Source organism: Lolium rigidum, chromosome 7, assembly GCF_022539505.1.
Source record: "Lolium rigidum isolate FL_2022 chromosome 7, APGP_CSIRO_Lrig_0.1, whole genome shotgun sequence".
NCBI lineage: Eukaryota > Viridiplantae > Streptophyta > Magnoliopsida > Poales > Poaceae > Lolium > Lolium rigidum.
In genome coordinates this window covers 118168496-118191738 of record NC_061514.1, presented here as the reverse complement: position 1 = coordinate 118191738, position 23243 = coordinate 118168496, and the positions used below count along the sequence as shown (strand labels likewise).

The 23243-nt window shown below is 48.5% G+C and overlaps 3 protein-coding genes across 3 annotated transcripts; all 3 read left to right on the top strand.

Moving 5' to 3' along the window:
* Positions 1–960: 960 nt before the first annotated feature.
* LOC124670291 lies at positions 961–4690 on the top strand. The gene is made up of 4 exons (XM_047206792.1): positions 961–2036; positions 2286–2619; positions 2744–2990; positions 4293–4690. Exons 1-4 carry the CDS (start codon positions 961–963, stop codon positions 4571–4573), a joined length of 1938 nt encoding a protein of 645 aa, XP_047062748.1. The 3' UTR covers positions 4574–4690.
* A 4384-nt stretch (positions 4691–9074) lies between these two features.
* Positions 9075–12072, top strand: LOC124678719. Its single transcript, XM_047214584.1, has 3 exons — positions 9075–10682; positions 10772–11009; positions 11698–12072. The coding sequence occupies exons 1-3, from the start codon at positions 9075–9077 to the stop codon at positions 11979–11981; spliced, it is 2130 nt and encodes a 709-aa protein (XP_047070540.1). The 3' UTR covers positions 11982–12072.
* A 7072-nt stretch (positions 12073–19144) lies between these two features.
* Positions 19145–22005, top strand: LOC124671895 (formin-like protein 2). The gene is made up of 5 exons (XM_047208215.1): positions 19145–20268; positions 20404–20658; positions 20743–20933; positions 21011–21246; positions 21337–22005. Exons 1-5 carry the CDS (start codon positions 19166–19168, stop codon positions 22003–22005), a joined length of 2454 nt encoding a protein of 817 aa, XP_047064171.1. The 5' UTR covers positions 19145–19165.
* The last annotated feature ends 1238 nt before the right edge of the window (positions 22006–23243 follow it).

Below are 23243 nucleotides of genomic sequence, written 5' to 3'. Positions count from 1 at the left end.
CATTTCGAATGAGAGGAACGGAATTTTTTTTGAGAATGTCAAACCCAAATCAGAGGATCTGATTTTTTAGATTACAAATGGGTTGGCCAATCTGAAAGCCGCTCACAGAGAGTAGCCTCAATTTTCTATATTGCTAGTTTTCTTCTTCGTTTCTTTTTGCCTTGTCTGGCTTTGGCCATTGTAAAGTTTGTCCTCTTCTTTAATGAAAAATTATAGCTCCTCCTGTTTACATAAAAAAAAGCACACTTTCTGTCTTGATCGAAGTGCCGGATAAGAAAGGGGTTTTGAATCTCCCTCCTCAATATTTATTCAATGTCTCGTTCATAATCACCAAGATATCCATGGGTAAGAGAGTGCTATGAAAGAATTCCAAGGTGTCAAAATCCATGGTTCTTTCTTTTTTTGCTAGGAGAAATTTATAGTTCTTGAACGGATACAGCTGGACAGTTTGAAACTACCACTGGGTGATCTGCCCTTTGATGGAGCATGAACATGTAGATTCGGACACCGATGAGGATTTGTCAATTTCTACAGAGTTAAATGAATATAGAGAAGATGGACTAATTAACCTGAGTTCATCTCCTTGATTAGCCCTTCCATGCCCTTTGCCCTGTGTGACTGCGTCCAAAAGTCCAGAGGAAGACCAGATAAAAAAGAAGTCCAGAGGAAGACCTGATAAAAAAGAAGTCCAGAGGAAGACGAAGATGCATTCAATAACTCTTGTATACAAGTAATTAAACGGGGTAAATTATGTAGTACCGTATTTGTACTGTATTAGTCTGAAAAAATCGTAGACGGATCGACCGCTTACGTCCCTGTTGGTGGCACCGATCCAAAAGCTAGGTTTTCCTATTGTTCTTCCCAACATTACCGGCCGCGGCCGCCGTTCCCCTTCCCCAGTCTCCACCCGCACCCACACGCAAGAATAGACCGCCGGTGTCGAAAGAGAACAACTCAGCAATGCATGGCAAGCGTGATCGCCGCATCGGCGACGGTTATCCTCCTGGCTTCACATCTGAGAGCCTGAAGCAGGATATATGCGTTCTGCTTGATCACATCCATGGTTTCTACGAGGCCGCGCTCGATCAGCTCCCGACGCCCTCGCTCGCGCCGCGCCTCCTCGAGGCCGGCATGTGCATCGGCTTCCTAGACCCAGTGTCCAACATCATCGCCAACACCATCGCCTACACCCATTCACGTCCACCGTCGCCTACACCCCTCCTTAGCCGCTCCGACGAGGAGGGGACGCAGGAGTCGTCGATCCTCTCCAAGATCATCACCGACACGAACGACAAATTCGTCTTCCAAGTACCGCTTTCCCGGCACAAAGCAGATGGTATGACCATCGCGCGGCGATCGCTGGACGGTCTTGTGACCTTCCTCACCTCCCACTACCGCTATCTCGCCGGTTCGGAAGCCCTGCGCTACCTGTGCCTTGCTAGGGCCGACCTTCTCGCCGCCGTGCGCCTCATCGAGCGAGATCGTAATAAGAGGCGCAACGGCGAGCTCGCCTTCAGTGTTACCTCTCTTACCACCAAGGTCGCCTTAGAATGTGCCGCCGTGTCCGCAAGGCATCCTGAACCAGACATCCTGGTCAAAGCGTCGCTGACAATGGCCTCTCCCCTGATCGATGCCACCACGTTTCTTGCTGGGCAGGACCCTCTATCTCCTGCAACCCTCGAGAGCCTCGCCGAGTTGCTCAGGCAAGGGCGTACGAGCATGGATCACATAAACGGGCCACTGGATCATCTTCGAGGTAAGGAGAAGAACAAGAGGAAGAGAAAGAGAAACGGGCATACATCAGAACTCGTAGAGGAAGGGAGTAAGAACAGGCTGGGGTCTCAGTCGACATTTAGATACACGCAGTCTCTGGAGCTGTTGCTCCTCGGCAAGATCCACGGGCTCTACTTACAGGCGCTTGCGAAGCTGCCTCGCGATGGCCTGCGCAAGCGTCACCACTGCAGCCTCCTCAAGGGCGGATATTGCTACGGCCCCAGCAACGATCCTGTCTCCAACATCATCCTCAACACCATCTGGTACGGCTCTATGTTCCCCACTCCTCATGAGTTCGAGCTACAATTTAAAGTGGACATGATATTGACAGACATGCTTGCACGCATCGAGTGTTGCTCCCTTTACGGCCTTGTGGCCTTCCTCCGCACCTGCTTACCCTCTCTCACGGAGCACGATGCCGTCTGGTATCTGTTCAGCAGCGATGCTGATGTCCACAAGGCCATCCGCAAGGCGAAAAAGCATGGCCATGCTCAAGAGGTGTGTCAGGACAGTTACCTCCAGGATGCCTACAGGCAAGCTGCGGTCGCTTCATGGCACCCTGACCCCGACGCGCTGGTGACATTTGCCACGTCTTCCTTGAACATGGAGTCCGCCGAGTTGCTAGCTATATTAAAGCAGGGCACATTCACGGACGGCGAGGTTGAATGCATTTCCATGGTTCTGCCGCCTACAAAGTTCCAGAAGGTGGTGACCTCAAGCTCATGGGTTTTGAGCAAAAAACAGACCAGGTTCATTTCAGAGTTTCGGAGAAAATTTAAGCACGACCAGAACTTCTTTGTCAAAAAGGTCAATGCGGTGTTGAGCAACTACTCTCAGCAACATGGGGTTGGTGCATTTGCATCTGTTGTTTTCTTGCTTTTAAGTTCCAACTTCCACCAATTTACTTCCATTTGCTTGAATCATTTTTCACTTATCGGCTTGCTGCCGTCTTCTGCCTTGTTAAATATAGGTGCACTATGAACTTCACATCATTTGCGGCGTGAATCCGAAAGTACCTGAAGGGCCGAGTGTTGGCCCCCCTAAGAGGAATTTCAAATTTGATTACTCCCATATCAACTTTTTGGCAACCGCCAAGGCACCAAACTCTGCCGTGACAGCTCCACAATTGTTCTTCGCTCAATGTAGCAATAGTGTTAAGGAGACGCGGGAGAGACCATCCTGGTGCACCCCTGTATCCTATTCGTGCATAGATCATGGTATGCTCTCAGCTCTCTATTCTCATGTACATATTGGGCAATATCGTTCTTCCATTTAACAAGCAGTAATAGGTGTTATCATTATGGATCACTTTTACACACATATGACCAACCAGTGTGTTTCCGATTCAAATGGAACTACATTTCCTTTCATTTATCTCTCTGTAAAGTAGTAATTGAAATTGTTTATCTACATCTCATGTGAGTATTTTTCTTAAGATATCTATGGTGATAATAAGTAACTTCGAGATGATCTGAACACTGATATCATGTATGGTTGCAAGAAATGTCATAGAAGTATTGAAACTCTAGCTGAGTTGTTCATTTGTTAGTTTGCCACTTTGCTTTTTTTTTGTACAACTACAAGAATTGGGATCGTTGTTATGTTAGTATATAAGAACTGGCAAATATGTATATCCAGAAGTAGTGTGTTTAAAGTTGACATTCCAAGAATCTATGATACGGAAAGGATAGCAAATATATATGCGATGTCGTGGCAGTGTAGCACTGTGTTGGATACTTGGATCATGTATTGCTTTCAGTAGTGTAGGCGTAAATATTGAAAAATTTGTACTCCCTCCGACCCGGATTAATGGGTGCGGTAGTGTTTTAATTCGATTTTACAAAAAAACCCCTTAATAGTTTAAATTCATTTCAACAAAGGTCCAAGCCAAAGGATCTTCTTCTTCCTTGCGTCGGGGCAGACAACGCGCTGCTGCCGTCGGCAGCTCCCCGGTGAGACGGAGTCTGCGCGGATCCGCTCGCAGTTGGGAGGCTCCCGCGGAGGAGTCGCGCTGGCCGGCCGCTTCCCGTTTCCCTGCCCCCTTTCCCTTCCCCCAACGGCAACTCCGCCATCGAGCACGGCCGCCGTCGGCCGTCGAGCTCCGGCCTCCTCTTTCTTGACACCCACTACGCCGCCGCTCCGCCTCCGTCGGACGCACTCGCCGCCGCCCCGTCCGTGCCCGTCGGCGCTGCCCCTTCCGCGTCTCTCTGCGCCGTGGTCCAAGACGTCGCCCTCCTTGGACACACCTTTGCCTCGGTGAGAAAGTGGTGGCGCGGGGGAGCGGCGGGGGAGCGTGGCGCGGGGGAGACGACGCCGAACTCGGCTGTTTGTCGGAAAAAATATAAGGGGCATTTTGTAAAAGTAACGACGCGCCCAATAATCCGGGTCGGAGGGAGTATTATCAATCACTTGAAAATGTTAATTCAGGGTCAGGACATAGACATACACTAAGATTTACAAGTGTGCTCTACTGTATGTTTTGTTAATCATCTAATTCTGTGTGTTTATTTTGATGCAAGTTCGGTGCTTCTCTTGTGAGTTCAACGGAGCAAAGATTGTGCATCCACATGATCAGGAGTATTGTGGGTACTACAAGGATTTCATTCTAATGGCTCATAGCAAACATGGCTTTAAGAATGACAATATTATCAATTGCTGCCATTTCAATGGCGATAAGATGGCCACCCTGACAGAAGATTTTATCTATTTTGATCCCAATATGGACTCCAAGATTGCAGAGATGAATCCAATTTCTAGTGTGGCTAAGGAGTTGAGAGAATGGGAGGGTAGAATCTTCTGAAATGCTTCTGCTTTTTATTATGTGACATAATGTGTTTTGTTGATATGATGTTTCTTGGTTAACAATTGCTCTATTCATATGATCTATTCGAAACTGTATGGAGAAGTAACCCTTGTAATAGTTGTGGATTTTAGTGTGTAAGCATATGGAGTGGCTGGCATGCTTCTCTAATGAATGTAGTTTGCTTTCCCTTTCCCCGTCTGTTGTGTCCAAGGGGGTATGAATGTACTGCACAATGTATTGCAAACAACTACAAAAAACTGTTTGAAAATCATCCGTGCTGGCAAACAGAATGTCTTGTAAGCAGATACTAAGTCACAAAACTGGACTAAAGTTTTGATTCCAATCATGCGTCATTTCGCCCGTTCCGATCCTGCTGTAGAACCTCTTTTCCTTCCACAATGGACCACCAAATCTGTGAAGGTTGCAGGGGCGAAGCTAGGGAAAATTTACCCAGGTGCACAAGTCTTACATTGACATAAAGAAATATGAAAAAAAATCAAAAGTTCACTTATAACGTTGCATTTAAAGAGTCTTAGCATAAAGAATCCAACAAAACGAAGGACACGTTGTATGCTCACAAATAGGTACGGTCAAGTGTTTGCCGAAATGGACAAAACTAATAATAAATTGATAATGAGACTCACAGAAGAAAGTCGATACCAGAGAAAGACAACTTCCAGCCTTGAATCCTCCGAAACCTGTAAATTAGCATTGCAAATTCAAGTTATCAACCAAAATAAAATAATCAACTATAATTATTTTAAGGTAGAGAATATTACCTTTTAATATTTAAGATTTCTTATTTTCATGAATCGATCAACGACTTGATCGTTGGTGACTTTCTTCATTTCTTCTTTCTCCACATAGCAGATGACATTATCACTCAAACTATCATCATTGAGGAGATTACGTAAATAAGTTTTCACGAGCTTCATCGCTGAGAAGCACCTCTCAACCGTAGCAGTGGCAACAGGCAACACAAGTACTGGATTCAAAAGCCGATAAACCAAAGGATAGCAAATATGCTTCCTCGTATCCACCATTGTTTTAGAAAGATCACCAATACCTTGTATGTTGGAGAATCTATCGTCTGCACGCACATCAGCAATGTAGAGGCAAAGATGATGTCTTAAATCCCTTAGTTCTCCATAGTCAAAATCACTAGGATAAAGATACCTATCCATGTATCTGCATTTGATTTAAAAAGTGCTAATCAAATTATTTGAATTCTCCACTTCACACCAATCTGGCCAAAAGAATTAAAAATTCGGATTGCTAAATTAGGGCATGTTAACGAAATACCTTGACAACGACGGAGCAGGCGTTGATCGGACGGCTCCACAGACCACAGCAGCCTCGGATGCTCGATTTTGGAGGCGCGTAAGGAGCCAAGGAATACCGTCAGCAGTTGGCACGTCTCGTCGTCCGGTAGGTCGCGCAGTCACGCAGGGGCTCCTTTGATTTGAAGGATAGGAAAAACATAGGAATAGGAAAGGTATAGGATTGGAATGGCATGTCTACTTGAATCCTATAGGAAGATGAAGTTTGTTTGATTGTAGCAAAGGAATTTTTCCATGAGGTATGAGCTAATGCTTTTTTCCTATAGGAATTATACTACAAGATTCCTATAGGAATTTTTCTATAGGCTATGTTCCTATGAAGCAAACAACATGTATAGGAAATTTTTCCATAGAAACCAAATCCTACACAATTCCTATGCAAATCCTTTGAATCAAAGGAACCCTCAGAGAGCAAAAAGATAACTATATGGAAAGCTGAACCAACTCATGGTGCGTGATGTACCGATGTGGTCGATCGATCGATTAGTATGATAGTATCTGGCCCATTAGCACTAGGCCTCCTGTACGTCTTGTAGTTGGTAGTTAGTAATTACTAATTAGATGAGCTATCAGGCCTTGATGCATGCCCTCACGCCCAAAAGACCAAATAGCCCGCACGTGAAAACTCGAAGTGGAAACATTTGCTGGCCCTGGTGCACCACCGCTCGTATACCCTGGTGCACAGCTACATATATACTACTAATCGCTAACTAGCAAGATTTTTTTTTTTTAAACGAGGCAAAAGCTTTGCCTTTCATTGATATAGGAGAAAAGAGTTGGCCCGTTTATGAGGAAAACTGGCCGAAAAACCGTACAACACGACACCACACGCCAGCCCCGAGGCTGCGCTCCACACGGGTCGACGACCAACTAGGTCGACACCACACCTCAACGCAACAGGCGGAGGCGAAAGACCGGAGCCACCGCTCCAACTACCACACCGGCCCCGAGGCCGCGCCCCGCCTGGCCGAAGACGAACCCGCCTCCGCCGAAAAACCACCAAAACACTCCACAAAACCCCTTGTCCGGTTGACATCCAATGCGAGGCCCCAAGAGGCATAGCGACGTAAGAGCGCCGCCCACGCCCAATCCCGCGAGGGATCTAGGGTTTCCCCCGGAGAACCCGAGCGGAGAACAAGAAACACCCGCTTCGACGACGCCTTCAAGAAGGTAGCGGCGCCCACGGGCGTCGCCGTCGTCGGTCCCGGCCGGCCGCCAAGACGAGCTTTCGCCCAGCGAAGAGTTCCAAGACCTCGCGCCCGCCAACAAGGACCGGCACAAAACCACCATCAGCATCCGCTAACCCGTAGCCGCCGACGCGCAGAGGGCAACACATCCCGAAGCCAACGAGAACCGCCGAAGATCACCGTGGGCGCCGCCGGAACGCCACATAGCGGGGACGCCGACAACACCAACACGGGGCTCGAGGACGACCGCCGAAGCCCGCAGACGAGAACACCTTGCACCATCCGAAGCCGCCACCGCACAGCCAACTGGCCCAACCGGCCCGACAGGCCCATATCGGGGCCCGCCCATCGCCGCGGACACCGGATGCGGCAACGCCGCCATGGCCAACGGCGGGCCCCTCCGCCCACGTCTGCTCCCGCTGCGGCTCCACCGCCGCTGCTGCCCGAGGCGGACCCGCCGCCGCAGCCTCCCAAAGCGAGACCCGCCGCCGCGGTCGTCCGGCGGCGCCGCCGCCGCCACGACGAGGCCAGCCACGGCCGAGATCCGGATCGGCCGCGTGCCGGCCGCCTCGCCACAAGCCTCCAAACGCGCCACCACGCGGCGCCCAACCGCCGCGACCCGGCAGCCTTGCGAGCAGCCTCCCGCGCCGCCGCACACCACCGCCGGTCCGTCGCCGTCGCGCACGACCGGAAGAACTCCGCCCTCCACCAGGAGAGGAAGAGGAACCGCCCCGCCGCCACCTTCCCTGGGTGGCGCAAGGCTTTGCCTGCCCCCCTCCGGCGGCGGCGAAGCGAGGGAGGCGGAGGGTGGGGGTCAGAAGTGGTGGCGGCTAGGGTTTCCCCCGGAGTCGCCCAAGGAGGGCGACGCGGGGGAACTAGCAAGATTTTCGACCCTGGTGCACGTGCACCAGGCTGGCTATATGTAGCTCCGCCCATGGAAGGGTGCATGCCCACCTCTGCCTCAAGAAAATCACCATCAGGGTAATACAGTTCCTTCAAGATCAAAGAACTCAGGGTGTCAGGGTTTTGTAGGATCCTCCAGGCTTGCCTTTCTAGAAGAGCAAGATTGAAGAGCTGGTTATCCTGAAAACCCAGCCCTCCTGCATATATTTTGGGGAAGAAGGGGAAGGGAAGAGGTGGGCTGGCCACTGGGCTCACTGGGCCGAGTGGAGGAGCGCTGGCCTGGTGCAGCTCGACCGAGGCCCGAGGGGGACACAACCAGTTCGGTTCGTTTGTTCGTTCGACCGAGCCAGGAAGCAGAGAACAGGGACGAATCGAATCGAGACGGGGCGGCTGCGGCGGCGCCGGCAGCAAGGTCGAGCGGGGCCGAAAGGGAGGCACCGGACGGAAGGTGTGACAGGAATCGGCCGCCCGAGCTAGGCCTCTTACAGGCTATCCCATCCCTCGTCACCTCGTTCAAGTCGTCACCGCCGCCGCTGGGTTAGAGTCAGTTACCACCGCCGCCAACACCGAGCTCTCTTCGCCTCCCTATCAAGTACTCTTTTCATCTCTCCTGGATATTCTGTTATCAAATTACTAAACTTTTACATCTATAAATTATTTCCTTGTCTTTTAGTTCGTGTAGAACCCCAAACTGCCACAATTAGTGTAATTTCTTGTCTTGCCGTGGCGCCTACTGTCACCGTCCCTGTCTTTTTGACTGAAAATTTGTAAATACATGATCTGTTTAGGTTTTATTTTTCATCTCTACCACTGAAAAATCTCAGTTAACTAAGCCACTAAAACTGATAGGTTCAGATGCTTTGTATCAACTATGTAGTAGGTTACAAATAACAGCAAACCTTACAAAGAAAAACCATGCTAGAACTATACAGTAGTTGAAATGTTACTTGATGAAGAAACTTGCAAGTTATCCTGCCACCTTAGAGTTCGCCCTATTAACTTTTTTCGTCCTATGCCACTTAGAGACCGAACCAATATACCGCCGGCACCACACGCAACGTACTCGACATGCATGGCAAGCGCGGTCACCGCATCGGAGACGGTTGCCCTCCCGGCTTCACAGATGAGAGCTTGAAGCAGGATATATGCTTTCTGCTTGATCACATCCATGGTTTCTACAAAGCAGCGCTTGATCGGCTTCCTATGCCCTCTCTAGCCCCGCGCCTCCTGAAAGCTGGCATGTGCATCGGCTTCCTCGACCCAGTCTCCAACATCATCGTTAACACCATTGCCTACACCGCTTCATCGTCCGACGAGGAGACACGGGAGTCGATCCTGTCCAAGATCATTACCGACACCACTGACCAATTTGTCTTTCAAGTACCACTTTCCCTGCACAAGGCCGAAGGTATGACCATCGCGCGGCGGTCGCTGGACGGTCTTGTCACCTTCCTGACCTCCCACTACCGCTACCTCGCGGATCGGGTAGCGCTGCGCTACCTCTGCCTGGCCAAGGCTGACCTTCTCGCCGCCGTGCGCCTCATCGAGCGAGATCGTAACCAGAAGCGCAATGGCAAGCTCGCGTGCGGTATTGCATCACGTACAACCAAGGTTGCCCTGGAATGTGCCGCTATATCTGCAAGGCATCCTAAACCATACATCCTGGTGAAAGCGTCGCTGATTATGGCCTCTCCCCAGATAGATGTCACTACACTTGTTGCTGGACAAGACCCTAGCGTCTCTGAGTTTCTGAGGCAAGCTCGTCTGAGCATGAACCGATCACTGGATCTTTGTAGTAAGGAGAACAAGAAGAGAAAGAGAAGCGAGCAGAAATCTACTGCCACAGAGTCCATAGAGGGAAGCAGGGCACATAGTAGTCTTGTGTCTCAGTCGACATTCACATACACGCGGTCGTTGAAGCTGTTGCTCCTTGGCAAGATTCATGGGCTCTACTTACAGGCACTTGCCAAGCTGCCCCGGGATGGCCTGCGCAAGCGTCACCACTACAGCCTCCTCAAGTGTGGATATTGCTATGGACCCAGGGATCCTGTCTCCAACATTATTCTCAACTCCATCTGGTACGGCTCTATGTTCCCCACGCCTCAAGAGTTTGAGCTACAATTTAAGGTGGGCATGATATGCACAGACATGCTTGCACGCGTCGAATACTGCTCCCTTTATGGCCTTGTTGCGCTCCTTCGGACCTGCTTGCCCTCTCTCACGGAGCAGGACACCCTCTGGTATCTGTTCTGCAGCGATGCTGATGTCCACAAGGCCATCCGCAAGGCAAAAAAGCATGGCCATGCTCATGGTGTCTGTGAAGGTGACAATCACCTCCACAATGCTTATAGGCAAGCGGCGGTTGCTTCATGGCATCCTGACCCTGAAGCTCTGGTGAAATTTTCCATGTCTTCCTTGAACATGGAGTCTGCAGAGTTGCTAACTATATTGCAGCAGGGCACACTCACAAACGGCGCAGTTGAATGCCTCACCATGGCTTTGCCTCCTACCAAGGCCGAGGATCAACAGAACCAGGTGGTGACATCAAGCTCAAAGGTCTTGAGCAAAAAACAGAATAGGTTTATTTCAGAGTTCCGAAAGAAATTTAGGCGCGACCAAAACTTCTTTGCCAGAAAGGCCAATGGGGCTTTGAGGAAATACTCTCAGCAAAAAGGGGTAACGGCACCAGTTTACTTTCATTTGCTTAAAACCTTTGTTCTCTTTACTTAGCGGCCGGCTGCCCTTTTCTGCCTTGATACATGTAGGTGGACTATAAACTTCATACAATTTGCGGCGTGAATCCCAAGGTACCTGAAGGGCCAAGCATTGGGACCGCTATGCGGAAGTTCAAATTTGAGTACTTCCATATCAACTTTTTGGCAACAGCCAAGGGACTAAATTCTGCTCCACAACTATTCTTCGCTCAATGTAGCAATAGTGTTAAAGAAATGCGGAATAGGGCATCCTGGTGCACCCCCGTATCGTATTCTTGCATAGATAATGGTATGCTTTCGATTCTCTATTCTCATGTAACACACTGGTATCTCGTGGTGATTAATTTTTTAGTTACTATTAAGATTTAAGAGAAATGGTGTCAGGTCATCCCTTTGTTTATGAATTTTTTTTTATTTTTTTACGAACTGCATTTTCCATTTGCTTCTCTCTCTATATAAATATTAATTTTCATGGTTTATCTCCACGTCATCTAAACATCAGAGTACATACATCACCTTTTTGTTTATTATTATGCATGAAAAGAATTTTTCTTACGTATTTGATGATAAGAAACATTGATAAGGTTCAATAATGTTCTAATATTGTTGTAAGAGATGCCATAGAAGCATTTAAACTCTAGCTGAGTTTGCTGATTTGTTAGTTTGCCAATTTGCCTTTGTGCATTTTTTCATGTTACTATCGAAGTATCAGTATCCTGAAATCATGCATTTAATAGTATTTCTATTTGAAAATCTATGATATCAGAAGGATACCAAGGATATATGTTACGACATGGCAGTGTTACACTGTCTAGGCTGACATATCGCATTAAGTTTTAGTACAGAAGTACATATCGTGACATGGTTATGATGAATGCTTAAGAAATGCTAAGTTGGTACATACTGTAGGATTTAGGTGTGTGCTCTGTTATGTGTTTTCTTAATAATCTAATACATTCTGTTTATTTTGATGCAAGTTCGATGCTTCCCATGTGAGTTTAGAGGGTCAAAGATTGTGCATCCATATGATGAGACATATTGTGGGTTCTACAAGGATTTCAAGCTAATGGCTAAGGGAAAACACGACACTCCCAATGGACTTGCTATCAGTGCCTGCTATTCTAATTCTGATAAAATGTGCTCACTGACAGAGGATTGGATCTATTTTGATCCCAATATGGACTCCAAGTTTGCAGAGATGAATCCGATTCCTAATGTGGCTAGAAAGTTGAGGAGGTGGAAAGCTAGAAGAATACTTTAATATGTTTCTTTTTTGTATGATGGGATATAATGTATTAGCTTGGTATGATGTCTCTGGGTAGTAATTACTATATTCATACGATCTATTGGAACTCGGCATGGAAAATGACTGCTTATAGTATTTCTAGATTGTTGATACCTGTGCTACCCGTGAGATCTCGAGTTCGAGTGCTAGCGCCCGCTCTCTCATTATACACACCAAAATATCATCTATTGAATTGCTTGGAGGGCTTCTTACCCCCCAAGTCGCATTTTTTTTTAGTATTTCTAGATTGTAGCGTGGCCTTTATGATACATCCGTCTGCGGCACTTAACTTCTGGAAGTAGGATATTTGTATTTAGCAAATGAGTTTGACAAATCTTTTCGGAAGGCAATGCATTATCAGGGCACTTGAGCTGCTTGTCGTCTTGGCTGATTAACTCAGCTAAACTGCTCTGGATCTCCCACGTCGCCGCGGTGGAGGGCACCCGATCCGACTGCGATGCTGCACAGGTCCGCGTTGAGACGCTTGTGATGGCCCCCAGCCGGCCATGGTGTGAGCACCCAACGCTGTCACTGACGGCATCTTCACGGAGCGTGGTGGCGCCACGGCGGCGACCATGAGTAGCCTACTCTGCAAGCAGTGAGACCAACTAATCATGGTTCAGTACTCTGTCTGAACACGTATAGAGAACAGCGAAAGAGTTTGCCAGCAGCCACCGACGGTGACTTTGAGGCCTTACCTTCATTTGGTGATGTTATTGACAAATTTCTCAACTCAGTTGTTTATTCTACAGATATGCTCTTCTTGTATTCAATTCTGATTTCTTCAGCCTGTCATCAACATGATGACGGCAGTTAAGATCATGCTACCTCCAGAACCGGACACTACCAATGGCATCGAGAAGATGTTCAATATTGCAATTGGCCTCTGGAAGGAATTCAAGATACAGGTATGAGCTAACCAAGTTGGCAAATGATCCCACTGCCTGACTTGATACAGTGCTCACAATTTTATGTGCCTTTGCCTTAGGCCAAAGCTTCTTGTAGTGTTGAATTTTTGTGTGATGAATGTCTATTTTACACTAACGTGTCAAGTACCTTGCCTTAGGCCAAAGCTCCTGGTGGGTACTTTACCAACGGACAATCTAAGACGACTGAACAATTGGGTAAATAGCCAATTTTTGTCATTAGTAGTCTCCATCATACCAAACTAGGCACCGGGGTACAAGGGGTTGGGCCTTGCTTGCACTCTCCTTAAAGCGCCGTTGGGCCAACCCATTGAGGAACGCTAAATTAGCCCGTTTCTACGGGGCTAGGCCACAAGGATGACCTAGTGATACATGTTCAAGACAACGTGTTTGCTCGGGAACTAGTTGCACTTTTTCGATACTCTTCCTACATCACTTACCACTCCCCATCAAGCGACTGTTGGTCTCATCTCCGGCATTATCAGCGGGAACTGTTCGGCTTCAGCGACGACTTCTCACTCTTCATCAAGATTTCATTGGAGGATGCCCACTCTTTACAGGCTGATCACCATACACCGGTGGCAGCTCAATATGCTTTGATGGTTGTTAACCTCATCCATGCCATTTTAAGTCTTCATACACTCATTATTATGAATGTTTTTAAGAAAGGGGTATACACCTGACCTATGCATCAATTGATGCTTCCGTAAGTTATTAGGAATGTGATTTGGTGTTTGTTAACGATTCAAATTGGGGTTAGGGTTTCATCAAAATCGATCTTCCATTCATGTTCAGCTTGGAGATTTTAGTTAAGTTCGTGGTGGAAATTTTTGTCTGATGATGCTAAATTGGCTTGGGTGGGAATTTTGATTATGTGCCAACGATGTTTAATTGTTTATATAGGAGGATCATGCGGACTTTATAAAAAAAAGGAGGATCATGCGGACGGTAACAGGGGTCGCCACCCACATGATACAACGATGGGTACAAGGCAAGCTTAACCACGAGTGGACGGTGTGCTAGCTCCCTTCCATTTTGGTCCATGTTGATATATCCGTCAAGCTTTGTCGTTGTTCACTGGATCATCGACCCAATAGCTCCCTATCATCAGCTACTCCGCTATTTGGAAGATATGGACGCGAGCCTGCGAATGGAGGAAGTATGGTCTCAGGGCTCCTTTGATTAATAGGATAGGAAAAACATAGGAATAGAAAAATTATAGGATTGGAATGGCATGCCTACTTGAATCATTTGTAAAGATGAAGTGTGTTTGATTGTAGCAAAGTAATTTTCCATGAGGTATGACCTAATGTTTTTTCCTATAGAATTTTTACACTACAAGATTCCTATATGATTAGTTCCTATATGATAGATTTCTATAAATCAAACAGATTGTGTAGGAAGTTTTCTCATAGAATCTAAATCCTATACAATTCCTATATAAATCCTATTAATTAAGGGAGGCCTCAACCTTTATCAATCTTGTGAATTCCTTCACATAGATTAGATAGATCATAGGACTAGCCATGATCATATACCGGTGATCATGGACCAAGCATGCAAGATATTTTGAAAGACATGAACCACTCTTTTAAAATTGAAGGTGAAAATATCCCTTTGTTGAGTGGCTAATTTATTTTCTTCCCTTACATTGAGAATGTAATGAGTGTTTATTTATGGTGTAGTTATTATCAAATCAACAAAACTTTGAGTCATGCGCTTGATGTGCTTGTTGCACTTCTTTTTTTATCCTATTTTCATTAGAAAGGTATTGTATTGTATGAATAAGAATAACCAATAAGTGAGATAGTATTTCCCATTTGAACTACTCCTTTCGTCCAAAAATAAGTGTCTTAACTTTTCTAGGGACAAATATATCTACAACTAAGATGTGCCTAGATACGTTCGTATTTTAGACAAAACTAAGATGCTTATTTTTGGACAGAGGTAGTATATTTCTTCTTGTTATCCAATATGATGAAGCCACACTATGTAAATCCGATATCTTTAAACCGTGATCTATTATGTAGAAAAGTTCAGCAGATGTCATGCCATCTCAACCAGCAAGGATCTCCACTTCCTCCACATGGCAACAATTACGTTGAAGTGAACATTTATACACGCATGAATTAGAATTTCAATTTAGCCGCGTACCATTGGAGTTTTTTACGATTCATGGATTATGTTGGCATCTCTCCATTCTACACGTGATTAACAAAGCAAGTTCACGTGTGTGCACAGTTAAGACGTTGGCTGTTCATTCGGTCCAAGTAGTCGCTGGCTGGCTATGTCCGTTAAATGCACGGTCATGTAGGTGCCCAACTTAACGAGCATAGTAGTACTCCGTATGTTGAAAGCTACAGGACCACGTCCATGAGGCTTGACTGACCAACAAGAATCCATACGCAACTACGTTAATCAAGGGCATGAAGGAGTAAATGGTTGTTGTGTTGTGGATCACGTACGCAATGTAAACCTCCCTACTCTCTAGGCCTTAAGTACCATGAATGCCAACTATAGAGATTCCAAGCAGGCGAGGTTTGGTAAACCGCCATACATTAATCATGCAACTACTTTTCGATGCTTCTATAGCAGAAGAAAATCAGTTCAAACACTGATATGAGCACACTCTAGAAAAAAATTTGATGGTAGCCCGCGCACTTAGCTGAACAGAGCAAGACATGTGTGAGGCCTTCGCGTCTCGGTCGGCTTTCGATTGGGTTTGCTAATTCTCTCTCGTTGGATTTGCATCACAATTCATGTTGGTCTATAAGTTGTATATAAAAATTGCAACCAAGATTTTTCTAACTGCACATGAATTGTAACCAAGACTTTTCAGTTTGTGTTGGGTACAGCTGAGAAAAATCTCCCGAACTGTTAGGTTGCATTATGATTCGTGTTGGGATGAGAGTTGTACATGGAGATGCAGTTGATATTGGGTGACAATCATTCTCAGCCAACCGAGCCCTACTCACTCCATTTTAAATTTACTCGGTGCAAATGGTGTCCCGTCTGGAGACTCAGCATCGACTAAAAAACACACAAAATAGATCCAACACTTTCACATTCCTACCTTGAGGTCCCAACGGGAGCAAAGCATAAGTAAAACAAACATGTGCAATTTCAATGAAAGGTAATAATTATCCTTGAAAAAACATGGGTTATCCTACACAAATATGTGGCCATTGGTCAGGATCAATAGATCATTTAAAGCTTTTTGGAAGGCTAAAATTTTAACGACAATCAAGATATATGATCGTGGTTGATTTGGAACAATACTATCAGCACGAAAGACAATATGAAAAGAAAATAAGGATGGAAGACCTTTTGGTGCAGAGTTTGTCCATGGGAAGACCATGTGTCTTTGTCGCGCATCTCCCTTTGAGTGGAGGGCAGCAACATGTAGAGAGGGACGATTTCCGTTCACGAAAATTATCGATGGCACCTCACTGGCTTATCGATGGCACCTCACTGGCTTATCGATGATTGTCATGAGGCTCCTAATGATAATAGGTTCATCTACCCTAGTTGCGACTCCATGGGGTTGGTGTACCGAGGCAATGCTAGACCTCGAGGATCCGGCGATGGTGGCGCCTATGTGTGCCACTCGCTTTCTTGGATGCGCCATCTTGAGGTCTCATGTTGTCTTCACATAGTCCTTTCACCGGTTGAAAACCCATGAATTGCATCTTTCAACTTTAGCCGATGGTTTTGGCGGGCTTCATTTCAGAGTTTTGGACCTTTGCATCTCCGCTTGCAGCAAATGATAGTTTTTTTTTGCGAAAGCAAATGATAGTTTGGGATGAAAGTATCTGCCTCAAGACGATGGACGCTCCTTCTCCATCCTGGTTGTAGAATGAGTGGTTTAATTAACCAGAAAATGGTTGTGGTCATTGCTCTTTAGGTCTTCTCTATTGTTTTTTGAACAACTGTAATCGTTGTGTGCAATCGCGATGCTTTGTCACGTGTTGTTGCAGAGACTGAAATTTATGCTGCCATCTTAGATTTATCCCAACTCAACTTTTTTAAGGTTTGACTAAGATCATAGAAAAAAATACAAGCATGTAGAATACCAAATAAACTATGATATGAAAATACATTTCATGATGAATTTAATGGTATTGATTTTGTATCGTAAATGTTCATACAAAAATTACAAACTTGGCCAAAGTTTGACTTATGAGAAAAAAATTGCACTATATTTTGAAGAAGGTGGCCTTCCTTCCGTTCTGAAAAATATGCACTATATTTATAAAGTTTAACTTATGATAAGTAATATTGCATCAGCACCGAAAAGGCATCAATGAATTAGCACATTATCAGAAAAAATTGCTTCAGGTGAATCTGAAGCAATAGCATGTCACTCCCATGTTCACCCCCTTTTGAGCACTCAATTTGCAACCACATTCAGGGCCCAGCACATCTGGTAGATGCTACCAATCCAACAACACGCACGCTACGGTACAGTTTGTTTTAAAACACACACCTGACATGTACTAAGGCGAATTCAAATGCCTGAGGCCAGCGGCACTGAATCGTTTTACAGTGGGGATCACTGTCCCAGACTCACAGATCAGTAGTAGTGCTACTAGTAAAAGAAGTGCCCTCAGTGAGTAGATACTATAAATTGTCTGAAATCTGATGGCCAAACAGCCTTGCGGTAAAAAACAAGTCTGCGGAGCACGTGTACAGGTACAGCGAACTCGCACAAGGACAGATGAACAAGAGCAAAATGAACGACAAGATGAAGCAATAAAGAACGATTTGAATTTCTGTGCCTAACTGTTTTTACTGCAAGTTTGAATCTGACTGCACATGCTATCCGGTTCAAACTCGATTGCCATTGACGCCTATCTTAGCCGATTCTTCCACCGAAAGAGTAGACACTGGTGCAGGGATTTACACAAAAATAACCCAAAAGTGGAAGAAAAGCACAGACTAACCCTCCGGCGAAACTATTTCACCAATCTAACCCTTTTGTGTGGCGCCCCTCCCAGGGGCGCCACACATGCCCATGTGGCTCCCCTCCTGCCGGCGCCACCGACCCAGGCCGACGTGGCGCCATCGACGCCGAGCCGGTGCGCCCATCCGACGTGGCGGCATGTGTGGCGCCCCTCCCAACGGCGCCACACATGCACTTGTAATCCCCCAAAACATACTGTAAGACAAATCCTCTGGGACTTAGCCGTTTTCGAGGCTCGATGTGTGGCGCCGATGCCACGGGCGCCACATAGCATGTGTGGCGCCGATGCCACGGGCGCCACACATAGAGGCTCGCGAAAACGGCTAAGGACTTATCGTCCGAAGCCCCTGGATGTTTTCGACCCAATAGTTGATATAGGTTGGCATGTGTGGCGCCGATGCCGTGGGCGCCACACGGTGCGATGTGGCGCCACCGTGAAGGGCGCCACACACCGACTTGTGTTAAAAACCTGAAAAATCCTACCAAACTCCTACAGTTACGAGTACAACATTGGACACAACAAGTAGCAATTTCATGACATACACATATAACACTTCATAGGTCACATTGTAGCACGTAGATTCAAACAAGTAGCATTACAGATGGCTCCCATTCCAATTTCATGACATACACATATAACACTTCATAGGTCACATTGTAGCACGTAGATTCAAACAAGTAGCCCGTGGCATCGGCGCCACACATCGAGCCTCGCAAAACGGCTAAGTCCCAGAGGATTTGTCTTACAGTATGTTTTGGGGGAATTACAAGTGCATGTGTGGCGCCGTTGGGAGGGGCGCCACACATGCTGCCACGTCGGATGGGCGCACCAGCTCAGCGTCGATGGCGCCACGTCGGCTGGGTCAGTGGCGCCGGCAGGAGGGGAGCCACATGGGCATGTGTGGCGCCCCTGGGAGGGGCGCCACACAAAAGGGTTAGATTGGTGAAATAGTTTCGCCGGAGGGTCAGTCTGTGCTTTTCTTCCACTTTTGGGTTATTTTTGTGTAAATCGCCACTGGTGCATGACCATGGCAGCAACACCTACACCCCACTGCTGCAGGCACCTGCCATTGCTCGAAGTAGTATCAACACCTACCTTGCCTTGGCTGCCGGCGTACCTACGTTCGTGCCTGTGCTTTGCCAGCCGGTACCACTACCATTCCGTAGATCTCAGAGCCTTTCCAGGTTTTCTCCCATAGCTCCGAGTCAGAGAAACCTTTCCTCCTTCCTCCGAGCTCTTGATATTGCTTGATGCCTGCAAGGCTGCGACCATGTCAGGTCTCTCCAGACGCCGCCTGCTCTGCCTCATCTTGATCGTGCCATTCACCTTGCTTCTCTTCTCCGTTTGTGGCAACGGCGAGACGAGTGCAGAGGCTGAAGATGGCGTTGCCAACGTCAGATTGCTGCTTGGCCTCAACACTCTTGGTCCGAGGCCATTGCCGAAGCAGCGTCACGGCCATGGCGTCGCTCCGGCTCCGGCACCTGCACCTGCACCGGCCAGGGGTCGTGCTCACTTGCCGCTGCTCCACAAGGACGCGCGGCTCCCGGACCCGGTTCCCGGCGAAGCCACCCACAACCACAAGAGAGGAAATGGCACGGCGCAGAGCCCGCGCCACGGGGGAGCTATTGCACACGGAGGCAAGAAAAGCATGCAGCTAGTCGTCGTCGCCGCCGCCGCGGCGCTGTCCGGCGCGGTGGTGGTGCTCCTTGTCGGCCTCGTGGTGTTCCTGACGTGCAGGAAGGTCCAGAGGAGACGCGACGGGGCTGACCAGAACGGCGCCACTAACAAGGTGAGCTTCGACCCTGGCCCGAACCTGTTCTACCTGGACGCCGTCAAGCCGTACGTCGAGCCCGGGCACGATGACGGGAAGGCGCCGGAGACTGCCGCACCGAAAGACGACGAGCCGAAGCGTGAAGAAAATGAAAAGGACGCCGGAGCCTGCTCCGACGACGACGACGACGGCGCCGGGTCTGTCCACTCGTCCTGCTGCTTCCAGTCATCGCACTTCGCTTACTCAGAGCTCCGGGACGCGAAGGCCGACGGAGTGTCGCCGTCGCCCTCTGCCCGGTCAAGACGGCGGAGCTCTGCCCCTGTGACGCCCGCGGACAAGAATAAGGTCGCAAATGCTTACTCGCCGCAGTGCCCCCGCACGCCGGGCACGCCGAGCAATCGGGACCGAGTGCGCCGTGCCCACTCCCCCAGCTCGTCGGAGTCGACGGCACGGCTATTCGTTGGCGGTTCCCTGAAGTTTCCAGAAGTGCAGAGCAGCATCACGCACCAATCAAAGGAGGCAAAACCAGAGCCAGGAACCCTGCTCGCGTACGCGGCAAGCGGTAAGACATTGCCACCACCACCACCTCCTCCACCGCCGCCACCTCCGTTGCTGCAATCAGCTTGTGGTCCGGGCATTGTACCACCACCTCCGCCACCACCGCCACCCCCTTTGCTGCAGCCATCTTGTGGTCCGGGCGTTGTACCACCACCTCCGCCACCACCGCCACCCCCTTTGCTGCAGCCATCTTGTGGTCCGGGCGTTGTACCACCACCTCCGCCGCCGCCGCCCCTGCTGATACTGAAAGAACAGAATTTTCGGAGAAATGGTGGCCCGCCGCCGCCCGCGCCGCCAGGTATGTCCAGGCTGAGCGCGCCTGTCGGGAAGAATGGCACCGCGCTGCCCAAGCTGAAGCCGCTGCACTGGGACAAGGTGCGCGCCGCGCCCAACCGCCGGATGGTGTGGGACAGAATCCGATCGAGCTCCTTCGAGTAAGCCACATCAGTTTCACGCACTACTCCCCTGTGGCCCTGTGAATTTCAGTTGCAATGTGTGACATCCATTTTCTTTGGCAGATTGGACGAGCAGATGATCGAGTCACTGTTCCTGTACAACTCGAGGCTCTCGGCGAAGCACGAGGAGGCACAGAGCCGGAGCCCCTCGCTGGGGCACCATGTCCTGGACCCCAAGAGGCTGCAGAACATCACCATCCTGATGAAGGCCCTGAACGCCACCGCCGAGCAAATCTACGCCGCGCTGCTGCACGGTAACTGAACTAAACAGAGCACGAACCAACACGTTTGTACGAATGTTTGCTGAAATTTTCTTGGACTGTTGATGCAGGGAGCGGCCTGTCGGTGCAGCAGTTGGAGGCCCTCATCAAGATGGCGCCCACGAAGGAGGAGGTGGAAAAGCTCGCCGCCTACGACGGCGACGTCGAGGGCCTGGTCCCGGCAGAGAGGCTCGTTAAACTGGTGCTCACCATACCGTGCGCGTTCGTGCGAGTGGAAGCGATGCTGTACCGGGAGACCTTCGCCGACGAGGTTGGACACATCAGGAAATCGTTCGCGATGCTCGAGGTGAGCAGGGCGATTGGGCACGATCTACTCGTAATTAGTGCGGTTCAATTCCAAGATTGCACATGACATTTTGCGTTTTCTGTCTAAAAGGACGGGTGCAGGGAGCTGATGTCGAGCAAGCTGTTCATGAAGCTTCTAGAGGCCGTGCTCAAGACAGGGAACCGGATGAACGTTGGGACGGCGCGGGGCGGCGCCATGGCGTTCAAGCTCGACACGCTGCTCAAGCTCGCCGACGTCAAGGGCACGGACGGGAAGACCACGCTGCTGCACTTCGTGGTCCAGGAGATGACCCGGTCACAGAAGTCGCCCACGCGCGCGGCCGAGGGTACGGACATCGCCACCGGCCTCGCCGCCGAGCTCGCCAACGTCAAGAAGACGGCCACCGTGGACCTGGACGTGCTCACCACCTCAGTATCCAACCTATCTCAGGGCCTGTCCCGGATCAAGGAGCTACTAGTTGGGTGTGATTTGTCCGGCAACGAACGGAACGGCGGGTGCTTCGTCGCCTACATGGCGCCTTTCGTAAGCCACGCCGACGAGGTCATCCGGGAGCTGGAGGACGGCGAGCGGCGTGTGCTGGGCCATGTCAGGGACATCACCGAGTACTACCACGGCGACGTCGGCAAGGTCGACGAGGCCTGCCCGCTCAGGATCTTCGTCATTGTCAGGGACTTCCTGGGGATGCTGGAGAGGGTGTGCAAGGAGGTGAGGGGAGTCAAGAGCTTCCATGCTTGGAATCCTGTTCCAAGTAACGCATGATGCTGCAGATTGTTGGCCTTGATCTTCTTGCCAGATTAAACGGAATTCATTATACTACGTAGTTCTGTAGTTTTTGTTCGTTAGACTAGATTACTGAATGATGACGAGATGTACAGCTGATGAGTTCATCATATCTAGGATGAAACAGCCGCCACGTGATGTCTGTTTGAAACAAACAAGTTGGTGTTCTGTTTGTTACCTTGTTTATTCCTCTTCTGTCTCCTTACTCTTATCTTTTTCCTGTTGAATTTGAAATTTTGAATCCGTTTGTGCCACCTGCAGAGTTTCAGAGCCCCACGCCCCAATGCTCAGAATCCTGTTTTGTTTTCCTCTGCTACTATGTCTGCCTCGTGCTCTTTCACCCCACAAGGAATAATTTGCTACTAAGCAACGAGGTTGCGAAATCAGGTCTAGTGGTGGGATCGAATCTCTCGGTAAAACCAGAATAAGCAGCATAGTAAAGCCAGAATAAGCAGCCACATCGATCTTAAGCACGGTGATCTTCAGTCTTCACTTCTGGTTTTTATTTTCATAAGACAGAAATACTGGATTGCTATTTTGAACTTGTCTGAAAGTTTCGTATATCTAAGTCAACCAAGTTGCACATCATCGAGTCTAGAGTTGTACAAAATAGCAATTCCAACATAAAATCTTGGAAATGTACCAGTTGCAAGTTTTTACACCTAAACTATTATGTGCTTTGGCATTTACTTTTACATAGGAATTTATTGACGCTTATTTCGAAAAGAAGAATCTGTTGACATATATTGAAAATTCAAGAGTCTTAGCAACATCCTATGTTGTTGTGTCGTGTCCATATGCACATGTCCTCGCACGCATCCCCTTCCAAAGTGAACGTCGGTATAAAAACAACCTCGACCGCATCGTCTCCCACTGATCCCCATTTATCCCAAATCATGAAAAAAACCACATCGCTCCCAACTCTTGCAAGCGCCTCTATCTTCACGGAGAAATCATGGGGAAGAAGCCAGCTAGCGCAGATTGGATGGAGAAGAAGGTGGTGGCAGGAGATCTTGGCGATGCTTTGGTGGGTGTAGATGTGGGGATGTTGGCGATGTCGTTGGTCTTGCGGCAGCCATGGCCATGGTGGTTGCCCTGAGGCAGTGGAGACGGAGGGAGGCGTAGATCTGGAGGCTAAGGGACGCGACATCATTGTTGAGGGCGCACCAATTCTTCACGGTGACGGGGCCGTCGACTGGTATCAACAAGGTCACATA